The 22700-nt window shown below is 51.6% G+C and overlaps 1 protein-coding gene across 4 annotated transcripts in view; it reads right to left on the bottom strand.

Moving 5' to 3' along the window:
* Window positions 1-22700, bottom strand: part of ptprna (protein tyrosine phosphatase receptor type Na) — a 200868-nt gene that overhangs the window by 111327 nt on the left and 66841 nt on the right. For 3 of the 4 annotated variants that reach the window (XR_011356867.1, XM_069935962.1, XM_069935965.1), the window contains exons 7-10: window positions 18484-18518; window positions 13971-14302; window positions 11305-11394; window positions 9454-9533 (exon numbers count right to left, since the gene is read on the bottom strand). Coding sequence is in view for 3 of the 4 variants with exons in the window: in XM_069935962.1 (XP_069792063.1) it covers window positions 9454-9533; window positions 11305-11394; window positions 13971-14302; window positions 18484-18518 (537 nt within the window). In the remaining variant the exon portion in view is untranslated. The remainder of the gene's footprint in view (window positions 1-9453; window positions 9534-11304; window positions 11395-13970; window positions 14303-18483; window positions 18519-22700) is intronic. The other variant, XM_069935964.1, reaches the window with a different exon arrangement.

Below are 22700 nucleotides of genomic sequence, written 5' to 3' on the forward strand. Positions count from 1 at the left end.
GATGTGGGAACACGGAGCAAAAATGTTGAGGGATCGAGGACAGGTTTGCCCCCACTCTTATAAGAACACAGAAATGCTGGAGGAACTCAGCAGGGCTCGCAGCGTCCATATAAAGATATATTACTGTAGTTTCAGGCCTGAGCCCTTTCTCAAGGTGTGAGTAAAAAGCAGACAGGCCCCCAAATTAAAAGAAAGGATGGGGGAGTGGGGGCGGAGGAGACAGGGGGTGTCGGAGAAGTCAACATCGGACTACAGTGTGGCGCTCTCGTGTTTTAACCAAACTTTTTTTTTAGATATTCACCACAGTAACAGGCCCTTCTGGCCCATGAGCCTTTGCTGCCCAAATACCTCAATTAACCTCCTACCCCCGTACGTTTTTTTGAAGGGTGGGAAGAAGCTGGAGCACTCGGAGGAAACCCACGCGGTCATGGGGAGGACATACAGCGGCGGATTCGAACCTGGCACTGTAATAGCCGTAATCACTATGTAAACCATGTCTAGCAAGCTAGTCCCATCTACCTGTGTTCATCCCATATCCCTCCAAACCGGCCCTGTCCTTGTGCCTGCCTAAATGTCTTTGGAATGCCACGGATATCAGTGAAGAGGGTGCCCCTCCGGTCCTGTTCAAGACTTCCCCTCTCGCCTTCAATCCTAGTGGGAGTCTGATACGCACAGCAAAAAGAAAAGCGGTAACTCCCGAGAGCCTGCAAACGCTGGGATCTGGAGCAAAAAACAACCTGGAGGTCAAGCAGCATCCGTGGGAGAGAAAGAACGATCGATGTTTCAGACTGGAACCTTTCATCGAAGCTTGCGATTTAGGAAGCGGGTGTACTGATACCTGGACAGGCTGGGTTTGGAGGGATATGGGGGCAAACGCAGTGTGGATGGGATGTTTTGGTCGGCATGGGAAAGTTGGGCCGAAGGGCCTTTTCCTATGCAGTACGATTCTATTTACTGAAGTGTGTCTCGATGAGAGGTTCCAGCCTGAAATGTCGACCATTCTTTATCCCTCACTGGTCCTGCTCAACCTCAAGTTCCTCCAGCAGATTGAGTTTTTCAGGAAAGAAAAAGATCACGTGCAGGAATTGCGATGTACGCAGACTGCTTCAACGCCTTATCGTGGACTCAACAACTCAAACATCGGACTACTGCAGGGCTGCGCTACCAGGTTGTGGTTCCCATCCTCCACATGGCTAAGCTCCCTAAGCAGTTCTGCCCACAGTGGTAATCCCACCGACTCATCCGAACCCCGAGATCAATCCTGGCCCAGAGATGGCTCTCAGCCAGTGGGAGATTCACGGTTTCCCCTGCCCGTCTCTCGCAGGGTCAGTAAACAGCAGAGATCCATCACTCCGAGAGAGAGAAGTATTGGGCACAGTTCTGGATGACCAGCCGCAGGTAGGACGCAAGGAAGGGTGCAGGAAAGATTCACTGGGATAGGACTGGACTGGAGGTTGGGGGTTCTACCCTGGAGTGTTGAGAAGGGGTGTGGTGTGTTTGCCTTCATTAACAGTGAGGTCAAGTTCAAGGGTTGTGAGATAATGTGGCAGCTATACCACACCTCGGTTAGACCATTTGGAATATTGTGTTTAGTTCTGGTCACCTGACTAAAGAAAGGATGTGGTTGCGATCGAGAGGGTACAGAGGAGATTCACAAGGACGCTGTCTGGATTGGAGAGCAGGCCTTATGAGGGTAGGGGTCGAGTGAATTTGGTCTTTTCTCCTTGGATCAATGGAGAATGAAAGGGTTGACCTGATAGAGGTGGACAAGATGACGAGAGCCATTGATCATGTGGATGACCAGAGGCTTTTTCCCAGGGCTGAAATAATTTCATTTCAGGTTTATTGTCAAAATACATACATGACATGACATACAACCATGAGAATCCCTTATCCTGCAGGGGGCAGCAGAATTACCACTAATTGGTCGTGCAAAAAATAAACTATATACAGCGTAGATATGTACACAAATAAAGAACTGTAAACAGATAACGAATGGAAACAAACTGATTGTGCAATACAGAGAGAACAAAAGAAAATCAATAAAGTGCCCAAGAATCCTTAAATGGGTCCCTGATTGAGTTTGTCGTTGAGGAGTCTGATGGTGAAGGGGGAGCAGCTGTATCTGAACCTGGTGGGTGCGAGTCTTGTGGCCCCTACACCTCTTTCCTGATGGCAGCAACAAGAACAGAGCGTGTCCTGCATGGTGTGGGTCCTTGATGATTACTGCTGGCCTCTGACGGCAGCGTTCCCTGTAGATATTCTAGATAGTGGGGAGGGTTTTGCCTGTGACGTCCTGGGCTGTGTCCACTACCTTTTGGAGGGCTTTATGCTCAGGGATATTGGCGTCCCCGTACCACACCATGATGCAGCCGGTCAGCACAATTTCCACCACACCTCTAGAAATTTGCCAGGGTTCCTGCTGTCATACCAAACCTGAGAAAGTAGAGGCACTGACGGGCTTTCTTCATTGCTGGGCTGGGTCCAGGAAAGATCCTCTGAGATCGTGACTCCGAAGAACCTAAATTTGCTCAAACAATGGCTCGCACAAGGGAGCATAGGTATAAGGTGCTTGAGAGTAACTTCAGAGGGGACGTGAAGTAAATTTTTCATGGAGAAAATGGTGGGTGAAAGGAATGTGGTGGGGGCAGGTACTGTAGGATCTTTGAAGTCCATTAGATAGGTACATGGAGCTGAGAAAAATGGAGGGTTATGCAGTCGGGAAATTCTAGACTGCAGTTGGAATAGATTATTAGGTTACACTGCCATATATTTCTATGGTCTAAAACCACGAGGGTCACATACAAGGTTCATACAGCACAGTAGAGGTCCTTCAGCCCTCGATGTTGTGCCAACCCATATCTTTGGCTTGGCTTCGCGGACGAAGATTTATGGAGGGGGTAAAAGTCCACGTCAGCTGCAGGCTCGTTTGTGGCTGACAAGTCCGATGCGGGACAGGCAGACACGGTTGCAGCGGCTGCAGGGGAAAATTGGTTGGTTGGGGTTTGGTGTTGGGTTTTTCCTCCTTTGCCTTTTGTCAGTGAGGTGGGCTCTGCGGTCTTCTTCAAAGGAGGTTGCTGCCCGCCAAACTGTGAGGCGCCAAGATGCACAGTTTGAGGCGATATCAGCCCACTGGCGGTGGTCAATGTGGCAGGCACCAAGAGATTTCTTTAGGCAGTCCTTGTACCTTTTCTTTGGTGCACCTCTGTCACGGTGGCCAGTGGAGAGCTCGCCATATAACACGATCTTGGGAAGGCGATGGTCCTCCATTCTGGAGACATGACCTACACAGCGCAGTTGGATCTTCAGCAGTGTGGACTCGATGCTGTCGACCTCTGCCATCTCGAGTACTTCGACGTTAGGGATGAAAGCGCTCCAATGGATGTTGAGGATGGAGCGGAGACAATGCTGGTGGAAGCGTTCTAGGAGCCGTAGGTGATGCCGGTAGAGGACCCATGATTCGGAGCCGAACAGGAGTGTGGGTATGACAACGGCTCTGTATATGCTTATCTTTGTGAGGTTTTTCAGTTGGTTGTTTTTCCAGACTCTTTTGTGTAGTCTTCCAAAGGCACTATTTGCCTTGGCGAGTCTGTTGTCTATCTCATTGTCGATCCTTGCATCTGATGAAATGGTGCAGCCGAGATAAGTAAACTGGTTGACCGTTTTGAGTTTTGTGTGCCCGATGGAGATGTGGGGGGGCTGGTAGTCATGGTGGGGAGCTGGCTGATGGAGGACCTCAGTTTTCTTCAGGCTGACTTCCAGGCCAAACATTTTGGCAGTTTCCACAAAGCAGGACGTCAAGCGCTGAAGAGCTGGCTCTGAATGGGCAACTAAAGCGGCATTGTCTGTAAAGAGTAGTTCACGGACAAGTTTCTCTTGTGTCTTGGTGTGAGCTTGCAGGCGCCTCAGATTGAAGAGACTGCCATCCGTGCGGTACCGGATGTAAACAGCGTCTTCATTGTTGGGGTCTTTCATGGCTTGGTTCAGCATCATGCTGAAGAAGATTGAAAAGAGGGTTGGTGCGAGAACACAGCCTTGCTTCACGCCATTGTTAATGGAGAAGGGTTCAGAGAGATTCCTTCAAAAAAAGTACCAAACCCTCTTACCCTGTAACCCTCTATTTTTCTTTCATCGAACATGATCCCAGGAATGAAAGGGTTATCATCTGAGGAGTGTTTGACGTCTCTTGGCCTGGACTCGTTGGAATTTAGGAGAATGAGGGGGGGATCTCATTGAAACATTTTGAATGTTGAAAGGTGTGGACAGAGTAGATATGGAAAGGTTGTCTCCCACGGTGGGAGAGTCCAGGGCAAGAGGGCACAACTTCAGGATCGAAGGGTGTCTGTTCAGAACAGAGATGAGGTGGAATTTGTTCCGCCAGAGGGCGGCGATTCTGTGGAATTTGTTGCCACGGGCGGTTGTGAAAGCCGGGTCATTGGCTGTATTGAAGGCAGAGATTGATAGGTTCTTGATTAGCCAGGCCATCAAAGATTATGGGGAGAGGGCCGAGCAGGGGGGCTGAGTGGGGAAATGGATCAGCTCACGACTTAACGGTGGGGCATACAAGATGGGCCGAAGAGCCTATTTCTGGTCCTAAGCCTTATGGTATTAAGGGAGACAGTGACAGTTTTTCCCTGGGGTAGGGCTGTCTAAAATCTGAGGGCATATGTTTAAGGGGACAACCTAGACTCTTTCTTGGAGCGTGGAGACGTTTAATTAATCCTCTGCGTTCTCAGCTGCAGTGGGGACGCGCCAACACTTGCTGTGACCTAAATTCAGCCAAAAGGTCACATCCATATTCAGCGGGAGTTCACAGAGGACAGGAATTCTTTGTAAGCGGCTCTGTCGAGAGCAGACACCCTTTCGTCTGAAGCAGACAGCCAAGGCTGCGGCTGATAGCAGGGGAATCACCCATGACTCGTTTTCGAAGCAGAGGGTAAATGAGACAGAGAGACTCGCCCACAGTAGGTTGAGAGGCGCATTAGAAAGCAAAACTGCCTGAGAGTGGTGCAGACAGACAACTGGCCTCCCTACTTTCCCTCACATGTGTGTGGGGGGTCTGTGGCAATTTTGTAGCAGCCGGTCCCGGCCATGGGAGTCGCGAAGGTGTTGCAGTGATTTCAGAGGAGTGGGGAATGCTTCAGAGACTGGCAGCTACCTAGCGCACAGCAAGATCCCTCTGACAACAGTATGAGAATGAGCCCATGGCCTGAATAGGAACTGTGCAACATGGAGGAACTGTTTGGCCATGATTACTGTCACCAAGTATATGTGGACCGAGCAGCGTCTTCCAGCCTTGTAACACTGCAGCCCTCACTATCTCAGCACTGCTGCATTCCCTCAGTTCCCTCAGCACTGCCTCATCGCTGCCCCGCTCCCTCATCGCCGCCCCACTCCCTCATCGCCGCCCTGCTCCCTCATCGCCGCCCCGCTCCCTCATCGCCGCCCCGCTCCCTCATCGCCGCCCAACTCCCTCATTGCCGCCGCGCTCCCTCATCGCTGCCCCACAACCTCATCGCTGCCTCACTCCCTCATTGTTGCCCCACAACCTCATCGCTTCCCCACTCTCTCATCGCTGCCCCTCTCCCTCATCGCTGCCCGGCTCCCTCATCGCTGCCCCGCTCCCTCATCGCTGCTCCGCTCCCTCATCGCTGCACTGCTCCCTCATCGCTGCCGCGCTCCCTCATCGCTGCCCCACAACCTCATCGTTGCCCCTCTCCCCTATCGCTGCCCAATGCCCTCATCGCTGCCCCTCTCCCTCATCGCTGCCCCGCTCCCTCATCACTGCTCCGCTCCCTCATCGCTGCCCTGCTCCCTCATCACTGCCTTGCTCCCTCATCGCTGCTCCGTTCCCTCATAGCTGCCCTGCTCCCTCATCGCTGCCGAGCTCCCTCATCGCTGCCCCTCTCCCCCATTGCTGCCCCACAACCTCATCGTTGCCCCTCTCCCCTATCGCTGCCACACACCCTCATCGATGCTCCTCTCCCTCATCGCTGCCCTGCTCCCTCATCACTGCCGCGCTCCCTCATCGCTGCCCCTCCCCCATCGCTGCCCCACAACCTCATCGTTGCCCCTCTCCCCTATCGCTGCCCCACACCCTCATCGCTGCCCCTCTCCCTTATCGCTGCCCCGCTCCCTCATCACTGCTCCGCTCCCTCATCGCTGCCCCGCTCCCTCATCGCTGCCACGCTCCCTCATCGCTGCCCATCCCCATCGCTGCCCCACAACCTCATCGTTGCCCCTCTCCCTCATCGCTGCCCCGCTCCCTCATTGCTGCCCCACACCCTTATCACTGCCCACAACCTCATCGTTGCCCCTCTCCCTCATCGCTGCCCCGCTCCCTCATCGCTGCCGTGCTCCCACATCGCTGCCCCACAACCTCATCGCTGCCCCGCTCCCTCATCGCTGCCCTGCTCCCTCATCGCCTCCCCGCTCCCTCATCACTGCCCCGCTCCCTCATTGGTGCCCTGCTCCCTTATCGCTGCCCGGCTTCCTCATCGCTGCCCCGCTCCCTCATCGCTGCCCTGCTCCCTCATCGCTGCTCCTCTCCCCCATCGCTGCCCAACGCCCTCATCGCTGACCCTCTCCCTCATCGCTGCTCCGCTCCCTCATTACTGCTCCGCTCCCTCATCGCTGCCCTGCTCCCTCATCACTGCCCCGCTCCTTCATCGCTGCTCCATTCCCTCATCGCTGCCCTGCTCCCTCATCGCTGCCGAGCTCCCTCATCGCTGCCCCTCTCCCCTATCGCTGCCCCACACCCTCATCACTGCCCCTCTCCCTCATCGCTGCCCCGCTCCCTCATCACTGCTCCGCTCCCTCATCGCTGCCCTGCTCCCTCATCACTGCTCCGCTCCCTCATTGGTGCCCTGCTCCCTCATCGCTGCCCCGCTCCCTCATCGCTGCTCCGCTCCCTCATCGCTGCTCCGCTCCCTCATTGCTGCCCTGCTCCCTCATCGCTGCCCCTCTCCCTATCGCTGCCCCACAACCTCATCGTTGCCCCGCTCCCTCATCGCTGCCCCGCACCCTCATCGCTGCCCCGCACCCTCATTGCTGCCCCACACCCTCATCACTGCCCACAACCTCATTGTTGCCCCTCTCCCTCATCGCTGCCCCGCTCCCTCATCGCTGCCCCTCTCCCCTATCGCTGCCCCACACCCTCATCACTGCCCCTCTCCCTCATCGCTGCCCCGCTCCCTCATCACTGCTCCGCTCCCTCATCGCTGCCCTGCTCCCTCATCACTGCTCCGCTCCCTCATTGGTGCCCTGCTCCCTCAATGCTGCCATGCTCCCTCATCGCTGCCCCTCTCCCTATCGCTGCCCCACAACCTCATCGTTGCCCCTCTCCCTCATCGCTGCCCCGCTCCCTCATCGCTGCCCCGCTCCCTCATCGCTGCCCCACACCCTCATCACTGCCCACAACCTCATCGTTGCCCCTCTCCCTCATCGCTGCCCCTCTCCCTCATCGCTGCCCCGCTCCCTCATCGCTGCCCCGCTCCCTCATCGCTGCCCCGCTCCCTCATCGCTGCCCCACACCCTCATCACTGCCCACAACCTCATCGTTGTCCCTCTCCCTCATCACTGCTCCGCTCCCTCATTGGTGCCCTGCTCCCTCATCGCTGCCCCGCTCCCTCATCGCTGCTCCGCTCCCTCATTGCTGCCCTGCTCCCTCATCGCTGCCCCTCTCCCTATCGCTGCCCCACAACCTCATCGTTGCCCCGCTCCCTCATTGCTGCCCCGCTCCCTCATTGCTGCCCCACACCCTCATCACTGCCCACAACCTCATCGTTGCCCCTCTCCCTCATCGGTGCCCTGCTCCCTCATCGTTGCTCCGCTCCCTCAATGCTGCCCTGCTCCCTCATCGCTGCCCCTCTCCCTATCGCTGCCCCACAACCTCATCGTTGCCCCTCTCCCTCATCGCTGCCCCGCTCCCTCATCGCTGCCCCGCTCCCTCATTGCTGCCCCGCTCCCTCATCGCTGCCCCACACCCTCATCACTGCCCACAACCTCATCGTTGCCCCTCTCCCTCATCGCTGCCCCGCTCCCTCATCACTGCCCCACACCCTCATCACTGCCCACTCCCTCATCGCTGCCGCACTCTCTCATCGCTGTCCCTCTCCCCCATCCCTGCCCCACACCCTCATCGTTGCCCCTCTCCCCCATCGCTGCCCCACACCCTCATCGCTGCCCCTCTCCCCATCACTGCCCCACACCCTCATCACTGCCCCTCTCCCTCATCGCTGCCCCACACCCTCATCGCTGCCTCTCTCCCCATTGCTGCCCCACACCCTCATCGCTGCCCCTCTCCCTCATCGCTGCCGTGCTCCTTCATCACTGCCTGTCTCTTACCACCTGCTAGCCTGCACTCTTCCCCATTCTCCACAACCTTCTCGTTCAGCCGTCCGTCTGATGTTCGGTATCCCTGAAGAAGGGCTCTGGCCCAATGTGTCAACTGCCATAGAACATTACAGCAGAGACTCTGGCCCTTCAGCCCTTCCGGTCTGTTCCAAACTATTTTTCTGCCCTATCCCACTGACCTGCACCCAGTCCTTATTCCACCATACCCCTCCCTTCCAGGTACCTGTCCAAATTTTTCTTAAATGTTAAAATTGAGCCACATTCACCACCTCAGCTGGCAGCTTATTCCACACCCCCACCACTCTCTGTATGAAAATGTTCCCCTAAACCTTTCCCCTTTCACCCTTAACCCATGTCCTCTGGTTTGTATCTCACCTCCCTTCAGTGGAAAAACCTTACCTACATATACTCGATCTATCCCCCTCATCATTTCGTAAACAGCGATCAAATCTCCCCTCATTCTCCAGGGAATAAAGTGCTAACCTGTTTAACCTTTCCCTGTAACTCAGTTCCTAAGATCTGGGCAAAATCCTAGTAAATCCTCTCTGCCCTCTTTCTATCTTATTGATACCTTTCCTGTAGTTCGGTGACCAAAACTGCACACAATACTCCAAATTTGGCCTCACCAATGTCTTGTACAACTTTACCATAACATCCCAACTCCTGAACTCAATACTTTGATTTATGAAGGCCAAGATGCCAAAAGCTCTCTTTACAACCCTATCCACCTGTGACACCACTTTCAGGGAATTATGTATCTGTACTTCCAGATCCCTCTGTTCTACCGCACTCTTCAGTTACTATGCATGTTCTTTCTTGGTTTGTCCCTCACACTTGTCTGCATTAAATTCCATCGGCCATTTTACAGCCCATTTTTCCAGCTGGTCCAGATCCCTCTGCAAGCTTTGAAAACCTTCCTCACTGTCCACAACACCTCCAATCTTAGTGTTATCTGCAAACTTGGCTGGAACGTGTTTCCAACTTCACTTCCTCCTTGAAGCAAGCACGGTGACTCAACCCCAGATGAGCCACTCCCCACCCCCGACACCCAGTGCCCCTCCCAGCCCCGGCAGGCATGGGTCGAGCGCCTCCACTCACCGGCTTCCTCCGCCACTTCGTCCACCGTCAGGTTGTTGTCATTGTGCCTCAATCTGAATGTGAGTGCCGGCCCAATGACACTGGAGAGGAAAAGGGCAAAAATCTCAGTCTCATGACAAAGGAGAAGGCCGCTCATCCCATCATCCACAACCGCTCCTACCCCACACACCACCACTTTGGGATTGACTGGCCAAGCTAGCTGGCTGGGAACAATGGGCCTCAACTCGCCAGTCTGGGAAAAGAGACTGGTGTTGGTTTGCCCATCCCTCCTGTGAATATGTAGGGTTTCGCACAGACACCAGGTACCTTCAGGGAGACAGAACAATGGGGAGCAGTCGGACAACCTTGGGCTATTTTTTATGCAGCATCAGGGGCTGAGATAGAAGTACATAAAATTAGAAGAAGCATCCATAAAGTAGACAGTATGAATTTTATCCCCAGGGTCAAAATGTCACACACTAGCAGACATGCATTAAAAGTGGGCGGAGGATTTTAAAAATACAGAGCGTTACTAGACAGTACAGGCCCTTTGGCCCATGATGTTGTGTTAGCCCATATAAACCTACTCAGCCATCTACATCTTCCCTACCTCATATCTTGGTGAATGGCACAGGCTGAAATGTTGGCTACATGCCTTTATCTTTGCTACCTAAAGAACGCTGTATGACCTGCTGAGTTTCTCCAGCATTTTTGTGTAAACTACAATCGCCAGCTTCCACAGACTTTCTTTGATCGTTGTCTGAAGAGGGTGCGCAAAATCATGGAAGACCCCCTACCACCTTTCTCCTGCATTCATGAGCCTGTCGAAGAGTCTCTTAATTGCCCCTATTGTATCAGCCTCCACCACCTCCCCCGGCAATGCATTCTAGGTGTCCACTCCTCTCTGTGTAAAAAAAAACTTACCCCTGACGTCTCCCCTAAACTTTTCTCCCCTCGCCTTATACAGATTTCCTCTGGTACTGTCGCCCCGGGTAAAAGGTCCATGCTACCTATGCCATCAACGTGATTGACCGGGATCATTGTCTGAAGAGGGCGCGGAAAATCTATGAGGACTCCTTCCGCTTTGCACGCAGGATCTTTCAGCTGCTCCTGTCCGGGGAGGATCAGAGCCAGCGCCACCAGGCTGAGGAACAGCTTCTTTCCATGGGCCAATGACAATTTTTCTCAAGCCAAATATTTCAGTAACAATTGGGACTAGAGCAGTGATTCTCAACCTTCCCTCCCCACCCACATCCCACCTTAAGCATCCTTTACTAATCACAGAGCACCGATGGTATAGGGATTACTTAAGGTGGGATGTGAGTGGAAAAAGAAAGGATGAGAACTACTGGTCTAGTGAATAATAAAGTCAACTTCATGGTGGCTGAAAGAAACGAGTGAGTGTATTCTTCATTTGTTTGTAGGCTGTGGTAAAATCAGTGCCGTTACAGTCTGCCTGTCCCGCATCGGACTTGTCAGCCACAATCGAGCCTGCAGCTGACGTGGACTTTTACCCCCTCCATAAATCTTCGTCCGCGAAGCCAAGCCAAAGAAAGAAAGACAGGAGAGGGGTCAATAGGGTGGGACGTGGGTGGGGAGATAGGACAAAAACAGTTGTACACAGGTTTGAATTTAGAAGTAACATTTTTTGTATCCCCTTTGATCTCAACCCCAGAGTAGCCCCTGAGGGAGGGGTGGTGGGAGAGGACCACCATCAGACACGGAGTTAATCAGATCCGTCAGAAACATGAGCACTTCTGCCTCAAGGGCAGCTGAAATGCGGATGGAGATCTCGAAGGGATGGGGTTTGGAGGTTTCGGAGGTGGGGGAGGGGAGGGTGGGTCTGAGCTGCGGCAAGGTTCTGGCACTTGCCTGATGTTGATGAAATTCACAGTCGCAAGGTGCAGCCTCAGAGCCAAGGATTCCAGCAACTTGATCCCGTCAGACAGGGTGAGCGGTCTGCTTGGAGAGAGGGTGGGGAGATGAGACGCCTTTCAATGCCCCTATTGTACCAGCCTCCACCACCCCCCGCCCCCCACCGGCAATGCATTCTTGGGTAAAAAAAACCTTTCTCTGACATCTTTTCTAAACTTTCCTCCCCTCACCTTAAACAGACATCCTCTGGTTTTTGCTACTGTCACTCCGGGATAAAGGTGCTGGTCGTCCACCTCTCATAATCTTGTAGATCCCTATTAAGTCACTTCCATCCTTTGTTGTTGCAAAGAAAAAAGCCCCACTTTTGTCTATCCTGCCCTAATGTGACTTGTTTCCCAATCCAGGCAACATCCTGGTGAATCTCCTTTGCACCCTGACCATAGCTTCCACATCCTTCCTGTAATGAGGTAACCAGAACTGAACACAATGCTCCAAGTGTGGTCTAAGCAGAGATTTAGAGAGCTGCAACATCACTGTATGGTTTTTTTGAACTCAATTCCCTGACTAATGACGGCCAGCACACCATACTCTTTCTATACTATACCACCCAATCAGAGTGTAAACCTCGAGGGATCTATGGACCTGGATCCCTCTGTTCCTCCACGCAGTTAACAATCCTGCCATTAACCACGTACTCCATCTTCAAGTACGACCTTCAAAATTGCATCATTTCACACTTATTCGGATTGAACTTCATCTGCCTCTCCTCTGCCCAACTCTGCATCCTATCTGTATCCTGTTGTAACCAATGACAATCTTCTATACCAGTGGTTCTCAATCTTTTTCTTTCCACTCACTTATCACTTGAAGTAATCCCTCTGCAATCGGTGCTCTGTGATTAGTAAGGGATTGCTACAAGTGGTATGTGGGTGGAAAGAAAATGTTTGAAAACCACTGTTTCAATCGTCCCTCATTGACTCATTATGTGCACAGTTTCAGAACTCCAAAGGAAATGGGCCAGTGACAATTTTTCTCAAGGAAAATATTTCTGTTACAATTGGGTCTAGAGCAGTGATTCTCAACCTTCCCTTCCCACCCACATCCCACCTTAAGCAATCCCTTACTAATCACAGAGCACGGATGGCATAGGAATACTTAAAGTGGGATGTGAGTGGAAAGAAAAGTGTTTTACATGATCCACGACTCCTCCAACCTTCGTGTCATCTGCAAACTTACTGACCCTCTACTTCTTCATCCAGGTCATTTATAAAAACCTCAAGGAGCAGGGGTCCCAGAACAGATCCCTGTGGAACTCCACTAGTCATTGACCTCCAGAGAAGCCAAATCCGAATCCACACAGCCAAGGTTCCTTGGATCCCATGCCTCCTGATTGAGTCTACCATGGGGGACCTTATCAAACACCTTATTAAAATCTATATAGACCACATGTACCACCCTTCCTTCATCAATTTCCTTTATGCTTGGGAGCACAACTTTCCCCTCACAAAGCCAAGCTGGCTCTCTGAGAAGACTAGGCTTCTTGAAATGTTCGTAAATAAAGAATCCTCTCCAATACTTTGGCCATAAACTGACGTGAGACTCACTGGTCAAAAGTTCCCAGCTATTTTCCTCTTCCCTTTCGTAAACAATGGCATTCAATCCTGAAGTTGTGCCTTCTTGTCCTAGACTGTCCCACTGTGGGAAACAACCTTTCTACATCTACTCTGTCCACGCCTTTCGACATTTGAAATGTTTGAATGAGATGTTCCTAAATTCCAACATGGACAGCCAAAAGTCATCAAACGCTTCTCCCAGAATCCTCCTTATGAACCTCCTCCGAGTCCTCTCTAATGTCTTGTATCTGTCTAAATGATCTTTAACAGCACCTGCTTCGACCACCACCTCCGTCAGCCCATTCCATACAACCACCACCTTCTGTGTGAAGAAGTTACCTCTAATCTTTTCACCTTAACCCATGTCCTCTGGTTTGTATCTCACCTACCCTCAGTGGCCAGAGCCTCTATCTATGCCCCTCATAAAATTATAAACCATATATACTCGTGTAATAGTCAATCCCCCCAAATTGCATGTTTTCCATATATCCTGCGTAAAAGTCGACCCCTCCCCTTCCCTATTTTTGGCCCTGGCTGCCCGCCCACCCAAGCGCCCAAGACCCGACTGTAGAGCCTCGCCCCGGCTGCCCACCCACCCCAGCTCCCAACGTCCTGACTGTAGAGCCTCGTCCCGGCTGCCCGCCCACCGAACCATGGATCTGAACCCCAATCGCTGGCCCATCTGAGCTCCCGTCTCCTTGAACGTGGACTTACCACCTAGTCCTGTCCATCTGAGCTCCCAACGACGCAGGGACTGCCGTCAAAAGTAGTATCCATGTAAAACTCAACATCCCCAAATTTGACCCGAAAAATTGGTCCCCAAAACCCGACAATTACACTAGTATATATGATACGTCGTCCTCCTATGCTCCAAAGGATAAAGCCCTAATTATTCTGGCATCTACCACTATTTGTAGACAGCTCCAGGTTTCTCCCTCCCTCTCCACTGAATAGAAAGGAGCCCCTTTACATTCCAATCCCATTCCTCCCAAACTCCCCCTACATGGGATGTCATTAAATCGAATCCCCGGCGGTGGAACCGAGGCTCACTTCTGGTTGGTGACGATGTAGGCATACTGTTCCTTGCCGGGCGAGATGACGGTGGGAGCCCATTCTGGCTGGAGACCCCCGCCGACCTTTGGCAGCTGCTGGCGGGTCAAGGCCGCCTCCTCCTGGGGCTCCGCAAGTGCCACGGCCGGTGCTTGCCTTATCTGACTGCTGGTTTCCTTGCTCCGTCTGGGACCTGCAGTGATGGAAGTCCCCGCCTCTTCTCCATTCCTCTGCTCCAGGCCCCAGACGCCTGGTTGGCCAGGAGACATGGCGACCGGAATCTGCGGGTCCATCTCTTTCCGGCGCGACCTGCTGCCATCTGGTACAGACACCTTGGACGAGACAGGGAAATTTACCTCGCACCAGCTCTCCGACCCTCTGTGTCCCTCAGAAGGCAGGTTTCTCTTCAAATCCCACTCATTCCCAAATTCTCTAGAGGATCCATACGCTGCTCTGTAATATCTCACGGTCAGTGCAATGCTGTTACAGCGCCAGTGACCCGGGTCCAAATCCAGCGCTGTCTGGAGGAGTCTGTTCTCCCCGTGTCTCCATGGGTTTCCTCCGATGCTCAGGATCCCTCCCACATTCCAAAGATGTACAGGGTTAGATGGTGAAATGGGTGTATTTGAGCTGTGCAAGCTCATGGGCCAGAAGGGCCTGTAGCCATGCTGTATGTCTAAATTAAAAAATAATTTCCCTGCGATAGAGAGATGCGTGGGAGGCTGCTCCCATTGGAGGATGCCACATAGAGCAGGGGTAACAGTACATGGAGTTAAATACAGCACAGAAACAGGCCCTTTAGCCCATCTGGGCCATGCTGACCACCACAAATTTATCAACACTGACCCAAAGTGGATCCCACATCATTCTCCCCCACGTTCCCCCCTCCTGAGATTCAAACCCTTCCCTCCCACTCAAGGATCAAATGAGCCCATCCACCCACAGGATTTTTTGGCGTGCAGCAGTGGGAGATCTGGGGTCGTGGGGAGAGTGGGCAAACTCCACACGCAGACAGAGGAAGAGATTAGGGTGCATCTCAGGTGGCCGGTGCTAAGAGGCAGTGTACCCTGTGCCATCTGAGCTGGGAGAGTGGGGGGAGAATGGGGATACATTATCATGGATAGAGGATTGGTTAACCCAGAGAAAACAGAGAGTTGGGTTGCAGGGGTGTCCTTCTGGTTGGCGAGCAGTAGTGCTCACAAGGCTTGGGCCCGCAACTGTTCACGGAATACATTGACAATCTGGAAGAGAGAAGAGAGCGTAGCCTATGTAAGTTTGCTGACGACACTAAATTGAGTGTAAAAGCAAATTGTACAGAGGATACGGAGAGTCTGCAGAGGGATATGGATAGGTTAAGTGAGTGGGCAAGGGTATGGCAGATGGAGTACAATGTTGGTTAATGTGAGGTTATCCAGTTTGGAAAGAAAAATGGAAGATCAGAATATTATTTAAATGGTGAGTGATTGTAGAAGAAGGACTTGGGAATGTTTGTGCATGAATCCCAAAAGGTTGGTTGGCAGGTGATCAAGAAGGCAAATGGGACGTTGGCCTTGGTTGCCGGAGATGTTGGATTTAGGAGCAGGAAGGTTCTGCTGCCACTGTACAAGGACCTGGCAAGGTCGCATCTGGAGAACTGCGTGCAGTTCTGGTCTCCTGACACAAGGAAGGATGGACTGGCTTTGGAGGCGGTGCAGAGGAGGTTCACCAGGTTGATTCCAGAAATGAGGGGTTGGCCTTTGATTCATCTGGGACTGTACTCGCTGAAACTTAGAAGAATGAGAGGGGATCTTATAGAAGCATAAATTATGAAAGATATAGATAAGATAGAGGTGGGTAAGTTGTTTCCATTGGTGGGGGAGACCAGAATGAGGGGACATAGCCTCAAGATTCAGGCTAGTAGATTTAGGATGATGAGGGGAACTGCTTTTCCCAAGGGGGGCGGGGTGGTGGGTGAATCTGTGGAATTTGCTGCCCATTGAAGCAGTGGAGGTGACCTCAGTAAAGATATTTCAGGCATCTGTCCTGAAGCCCCTGAGAAGCTGCAAGGCAACCAAGAGGTCCATTCACATTAAGGACACCCAAACGGGCTGGGGCCACAGGCTAGGCAAGGACAGTGGATCCCTTCTGGTGGACACTGCTGGTTTCTTTGCGCCGAAACTAAGACCAACTTTCATTCAAAAACAATTCCAGATTCTGTAACTAACTGCCCTTAAACCTTGCTGTTTGGTCCCGGTGGGATTTGAACTTGGATGGCTAGCCCGGTAATTTAATGGGTGACCATCAGTACACCAGGGTGGCAGGGAATGGGACAGGTTACAGGGGGCCAGCACAGGACTTTGGTGGGGGGGGTTGCTGAAGGGCAAGGCAGTTTGGGAAAGGAATTCCTGTAGCATCAGAAATCAGGATGACCCGGAACATATTCTGGCTAAATAATGGGAAAGATCAAGGGAATGGTGGAGCTGAATTGCCTTGACCACAAGTTGTAGAGGCTTCCTAATGAGTGGCAGGGTGTCAAGGGGCATCTTGTTTCAATGAACCAATCACAATTTAATAGGACACAGAACATTGCAGCACAGTACAGGCCCTTCGGCCCTTGTTGTGCTAACCTAGGGATTCTTTCCAAAACAGGACCTAGGAAAGATATCCATAAGACTTAAAGAGTGAGAAAAGATATACAAGGATATTGTTGGGACTTGAGGAACTGAGTGACGGGGAAAGGTAAAACAAGAAAGGGCTTCATTCCCTGAAGCGTTGGAGAAGGAGGGGAGATTTGACTGAGGGGTACAAAACTAAGAGGGGTATAGATAAAGCAGAATTTTTCCACTGAGGTTGGGCGAGACAAGAACAAGAGGACATGGGTTAAGGGTGAAAGGGGAGATGTTTAAAGGGAACATGAGGGGGGAACTACTTCACATAGAGAGTGGTGGGAGTGTGGAACGAGCTTTGAGTCCGTTAACATTGTTAACATTTAAGAAGAATTTGGATGGGTACATGGATGGGAGGGGTGTGGAAGGCTATGGTCTGGGTGCAGGTCAGTAGGACGAGGCAGAATGATGGCTCGGCATTAACTAGATGGGTTGACGGGCCTGTTTCTCATAAGAACATAGGAACATAGGAAGTAGGAACAGGAGTCGGCCAAAAATGGCCCATCGAGTCTGCTCCGCCATTCAATACAATCATGGCTGATCTAATTTATGACCTAACTCCACCTAGCTGCCTTCTCCCCATATCCCCTAATTCTCTGCTGTTGTGTTCTATGGTTCTAACAGGAGGATGCTGTTTGGCCAGATAATTTCATGCATAGACACTGGTTAATGGGAACCAGGTATCGGACCCGGGATTCAAGAGGGGGCTGAGGGCAAGAAGGGCTCCCAAAGGGCTTTTGGCACTGAAGGCTTCCTGATCGAGTTGGAGGTGTTGGATCTGGAGCTCGGGTGGCCGATGGATCGAACAGGAGTCTGTGTGGCTGCAGAGGTGTGGGAGGCGAGTCCACGGACACTCAATATCTCCGAAGGAATTCTGATTTGCTTCTATTTCTCTTGGGTGACAGGCAATGTTCACAGCAACTCTTTGTTTACCTTGTGTCAGGCAAAAGTTAAAGTATACCGTGTATGTTACCATTTTACTGTAATATCATGTTTACCTAGAACCTTGTGGTTTTGTCAGCAATGGCTCTGCCCCCTGGGAACTAACAGCCCCTCCCATAAACCAGGATAAAATTCACCGTTGCCTTCAGTCACCTGTGCAGACTCTGGCTAAAAGGAGGTGCTTGATATTGAGCCAACATGAAACCCATGGTCTGTCGAACACTGCTCTGTGCTTCTGTGAGCTGCACCAACCCAGACCAGGTAGCTCACAGCACTGGAGAGATGGGAATAACTCTGTATCCTCAAGGGCACCTGAATTTCCAGGAGTGTTCCCTTGCCAGACCAAAGCATCCAGTGACAATGTCCCACTGACGTTGTCTTTAATTTAATTTAGACGCGCAGCACGGCAACAGGCCCTTCCAGCCCACGAGCCCGGCCACCCAAATCCCCCAATTAACCCATGCATTTATGAAAGGTGGGTGGAAACCAGAGCACCCGGAGGGAAACCCACACAGATATGTGGAGAACGTACAAACTCCTTGCAGACAGCGCTGGATTGGAACCCAGGTCGCTTCATTGCGCTAACCATGTCGCCCACGGAAGGCACACTTGTCTCCTGAGACACGCACTCCATTCCCATCTCCCCCACCAGGGATGTTGTCAATGGATGAAAGGAAAGATTCAAGGTCGAGCTCAAAGCCTCCTTGGAAGCAAGTGCCAACCCGGGAACCCCTGTCTCTCAGCGGTGAATGGGATGGGGCCCTGCATTGGGAGCACCCAGTTGACCTCACCTAGTCTGACCAGGTCCTGTCGAGACCTGACAGGATGCAAATAAACCTTGACCCCCATAGGAACTCCTGGGGAGGGGGGTGACAGGTACTCTGTGACACTGACGATTGCTTCGCTCTCAAATTAATGGGTCTTACCTTCTTCTGACGTAGTCCATCTGCGTCCAGTGCAGCTGGGAGAGGAACAAGTGGGCATTATTCACAAACACAGATAACGGCATCGCGTTCAGCTCAGCAGGAAATACTTCACAGACTTTGAAAACCAAAACGATTTATTTCCCAGACTGAGCACACCTTCGCTCTGCCCGCTGCCACAGCGAGGACTTCCAAAGCCAGACACTTCAATCCCACGTCTTCCTTCCTCCAGCTCCCCGCCCGCCCCCTTCCCTTCCTTTCCCCATTCACACAGCGTCTCTCTCAGCCCTCTGCTCCGTCCCTGAACACCTCAGCTCCTTTGCTCCCAACCTCCCCCCACCCCATCCCACCATGAAGGCTTTCACTTGTTAGCCTGCCCTCCTCTGTGTGTTGTGCAGCCTTTAGCCTTCCTGAAGAAAGGCTCAGGCCCGAAACGTCACCCATTGCTCTCATGGACCTGAATTTCTTGTGGTTTAAAGCACGGAAGTCGGCAGGCCCTGTGATGGAAGTAAAAACACGATGCTGGAGAAACTCGGCACAGGTCAAATGGTGTACTTTATGTAGCAAAGATACACAAACCTTCATCAAGGTGTGAACAAAATGGAGGCAGGCGTCCAAACAAAATGATGGGGGGAGGGGGAGGAGCACGGTCCCACAGGCAGGAGGTAATCGGTGGAAAAGGGAGGGAGAGCAGGGGGAGGGGGGAGGTCTCTGTGAATGGAGAGGGAAGCAGGGTGGAGAGCTGGAGGAAAGGAGGCAGACGGGTGGAGAACAGGGAGTGGGCCAGCAGACACCAGAGAAGTCAGCGTTAATGCCTTCTGGATGGAGAGGGCCCAGGTGCTGCTCCTCCAAATTACGGGCGATCTTGGTCTGGCAGCGCACAAGGCCATGGACAGACACGTCAGTGTGGGAGAGGGATGTGAATTGAAATGGTTGCTTTATCTCTGACTCTTGCCCCTTTAGGAACTCTCTGCCTCAAGCCATTAAAAAAATGGCGGCGCTGCTCCGAAGGGTTTGATCGCCTGGTCTTAATGCCACCAGCTCCCTACAGGCTTTATAATGGCCTGCTAAAGAAGTCCATGATATGTGGAAGTAAAATCCTGTAACCCAGAGATCAGTGCCAAGATGGCAGCTCTTGTGCTTGGCAGCAGCCACGAGGGGTTGGAGAATCCAGGGAATATCGGAAATGGGAAGAGCATCTCCCCGCTCCCCCACCCCATTGAGAGGGAGAAGCAGAGGAGACGACCCTACAGGGATGGTGACCACAGCGGTGGACCAGCGAGGGGCTCAGAGTCCTGCACAGGCTATGGCAACTTGCAGTCGTGGAGCTGGGACTCGAGAGGGGGGCTGAGGGCAAGAAGGGCTCCTGAAGGCTTCCTGATCGTGTCGGATGTGGACTCAGGCAGCCAATGGATCGAACAAGAGTCTGTGAGGATACGGAGGCGGCAGGAGGAGAATCCACAGACTCTCCGTGTCTCTGAAGGGACCCTCTCTCATTCTGTAAGGTGCGCTGGGCAACAATAATGGCAAGTCTTTGTCTGCCTTATGGGGGGCCGAAGGCAATTCTGTGTAATATTACATGTTCTGTACTATTACAATACTACAAAGGAATCTTGGATCTTGACCTCTCCGCTGAAGGAAGCAGAATTGTCCCTGGACAACAACATCGAGGTGCTTGGCTCCCATTATGTCAAAGTTAACTGAACGCAGCCTCCAACATCCCAGGGTGGTCTCAAGGACTGAGCCGTGTGGCACAGGACAGGCCCTTCAGCCTGCTAGCCAACTGGGATTTGGGGCTAGTCCCATTTGCTTGATTTTGGCCTAAGCCTTCCCTATCCATAACTCAGCCCAAAATGTCTTCTAAACAACATTTCGTTATAAGCCGTAATTATAAAGAAAAAGCCAAAGTTTCCAACTTCTGTTGACGTTTATTTGGGAAGTATGCCTTCTGTTTGAACTAAAAACAGGTGCAAATTGTTGGCTGAATGACTGAGTCACTGGGAGTAATCTTGTCACCCTCTCTCTCAGTCGGCAACAATCACAGACGTACTGCACAGAAGTGTAACTAGCGTGTCGAAGAGAGTGGCGCAAGCCCACGCACATTTAATTTTAGCTCAGAGATGAGTGGGAGATACTCAAAATACGTCAGCTGTGACTCAGGCAGAGGGAGCTCGGCTTGAAGATCACACCATTGCAGCCGGTCCTCCTTTGCTGGAATCTAGGGAACAGGGCCGAGGCGGCCTGCACATAGCAAGATCCCGTGGGGCACCGCAATGGCCAGGGGGCTATCTTCAGTGGGATCGGAGAGGATTGGCCTTGCGCTGAACGGCGGGCGATAGGGAGTCTCGCTTCGATGATGGTGCCCCTAGCTAAACTGTCCTCAGGGTTAGGCAAGTGTCCATTCTCACAAGTCGAACATCCCTTCCCAACTTGGAGATTTAACCCTTGACCTTCATCTGATTCCGAGTGCTCGAACTCCAGATTTCTCTGGTGCGTTGGAGGCTGAACAGAGATCTGATGGAGGTTTTTAAAGTCATGAGAGGCACTAACAAGGTGGATATCAGAGCCCCTGTGCAGGATGAACCTCCAGGTTGAGTCGATGGTGAAGAAGGTGAATGCAATGCTGGCGTTCAGTTCCAGAGGAACAGAACACAAGAGCAGGGATATGATGTTGAGGCTTTATAAGACACTGGCAAGATCCCAATTGGAGTATTGTGAACAGTTTTAGGTTCCTCATTTCAGAAAGGATGTGCTGACGTTGGAGAGGGTTCAGAGGAGGTTCACCAGGATAATTCCAGGAGAGAAATGGTTATCATATGAAGAGCGTTTGACAGCTCTTGGCACGTACTCATTTAAATTTAGGAGAATGCAGGGAGATCTCACTGAAACATGACGAATGTTGAAAGACGTGGACAGAGCAGATGTAACCATATAACAATTACAGCATGGAAACATGCCATCTTGGCCTTTCTAGTCCACACCGAACCAAGTACACTCCTCTAGTCCCACCTACCTGCACCCTGCCCATAACCCTCCATTCCCCTCCCATCCAAAATGGACCCTGCTGCCACTAATTCTCCCGGAAGCTCATTCCACACACCCACCACTGTCTGAGTGAAGAAGTTCCCTCTCATGTTACTTCTAAACTTTTGTCCCTTAAATCATGACCTCTTGTTTCAATCTCTCGTACTCTCAAGGGAAAAAGCCTATCCACCTCAACTCTATCTAACCCCCTCATAATCTTAAGTACCTCAATCAAATCCCCTCTCAACCTTCTACGCTCCAAGGAATAAAGACCTAATCTGCTCAATCTTTCTTTGTAATCTAGATTCTGAAACCCAGGTAACATCAGGAAAATCCAGGTAAATCTTCTCTGCACTCTCTCTACCTTGTTGATATCCTTCCTATAATTTGGGGACTAGAATTGCACACAGTATTACAAATTTGGCCTCGCTAATGCCTTAAACAGTCTCAACATCACCTCCCAACTCCTGTATTCTATGCTTTGATTTATAAAGGCCAGCATACTAAAGACCTTCTTCACCACCTTATCCACATGAGGTTCTACCTTCAAGGAATGATGAACCATTATTTCTAGATCTTTCTGCTCCACTCCATTCCTCCAAGCCCTCCCATTTACTATGTTATGTCCTGTTTTGATTATTCTTCCCAACATGAAGCACCTCACACTTCTCAGCATTAAACTCCATCTGTCATCTTTCAGCCCACTCTTCTAAACAGTCCAAATCCTTTTGCAAACCCATGTTGAGTGTTCCTGATCAGACTCTGTCTCTCCAGATACTTATATACAACCTCTAAGAAACACTTTCCATTAACTTACCTACCACAGATGTCAAACTTACTGGCCTATAATTGCTAGGCTTCCTCCTCGAACAACAGAATCGCACTAAACCCGTCTCTAATGACATTTGAAAACCACTGTCAGAGCCTCTGGTATTTCCTCACTAACTTCTCTCAAGGTCCTGGGGAAAATCCCGTCGGGACCAGGAGACTTATCCACCTTCATATGCTTCCAAAGCTCCAGTACTTCCTCTTTCTTAATCACTCTAGTTTCCATAATTACCCTCTTTGCTTCCTTTACCCTGCACAATTCAATATCCTTCTCCTTAGCGAATACCGAAGAAAAGAAATTGTTCAAGATCTCCCCCCATCTCATTTGGCTCCACACACAGTTTATCCGCTCTGATTCTCTAAGGGAC

Source organism: Narcine bancroftii, chromosome 4 (assembly GCF_036971445.1).
Source record: "Narcine bancroftii isolate sNarBan1 chromosome 4, sNarBan1.hap1, whole genome shotgun sequence".
NCBI classification, from domain to species: domain Eukaryota; kingdom Metazoa; phylum Chordata; class Chondrichthyes; order Torpediniformes; family Narcinidae; genus Narcine; species Narcine bancroftii.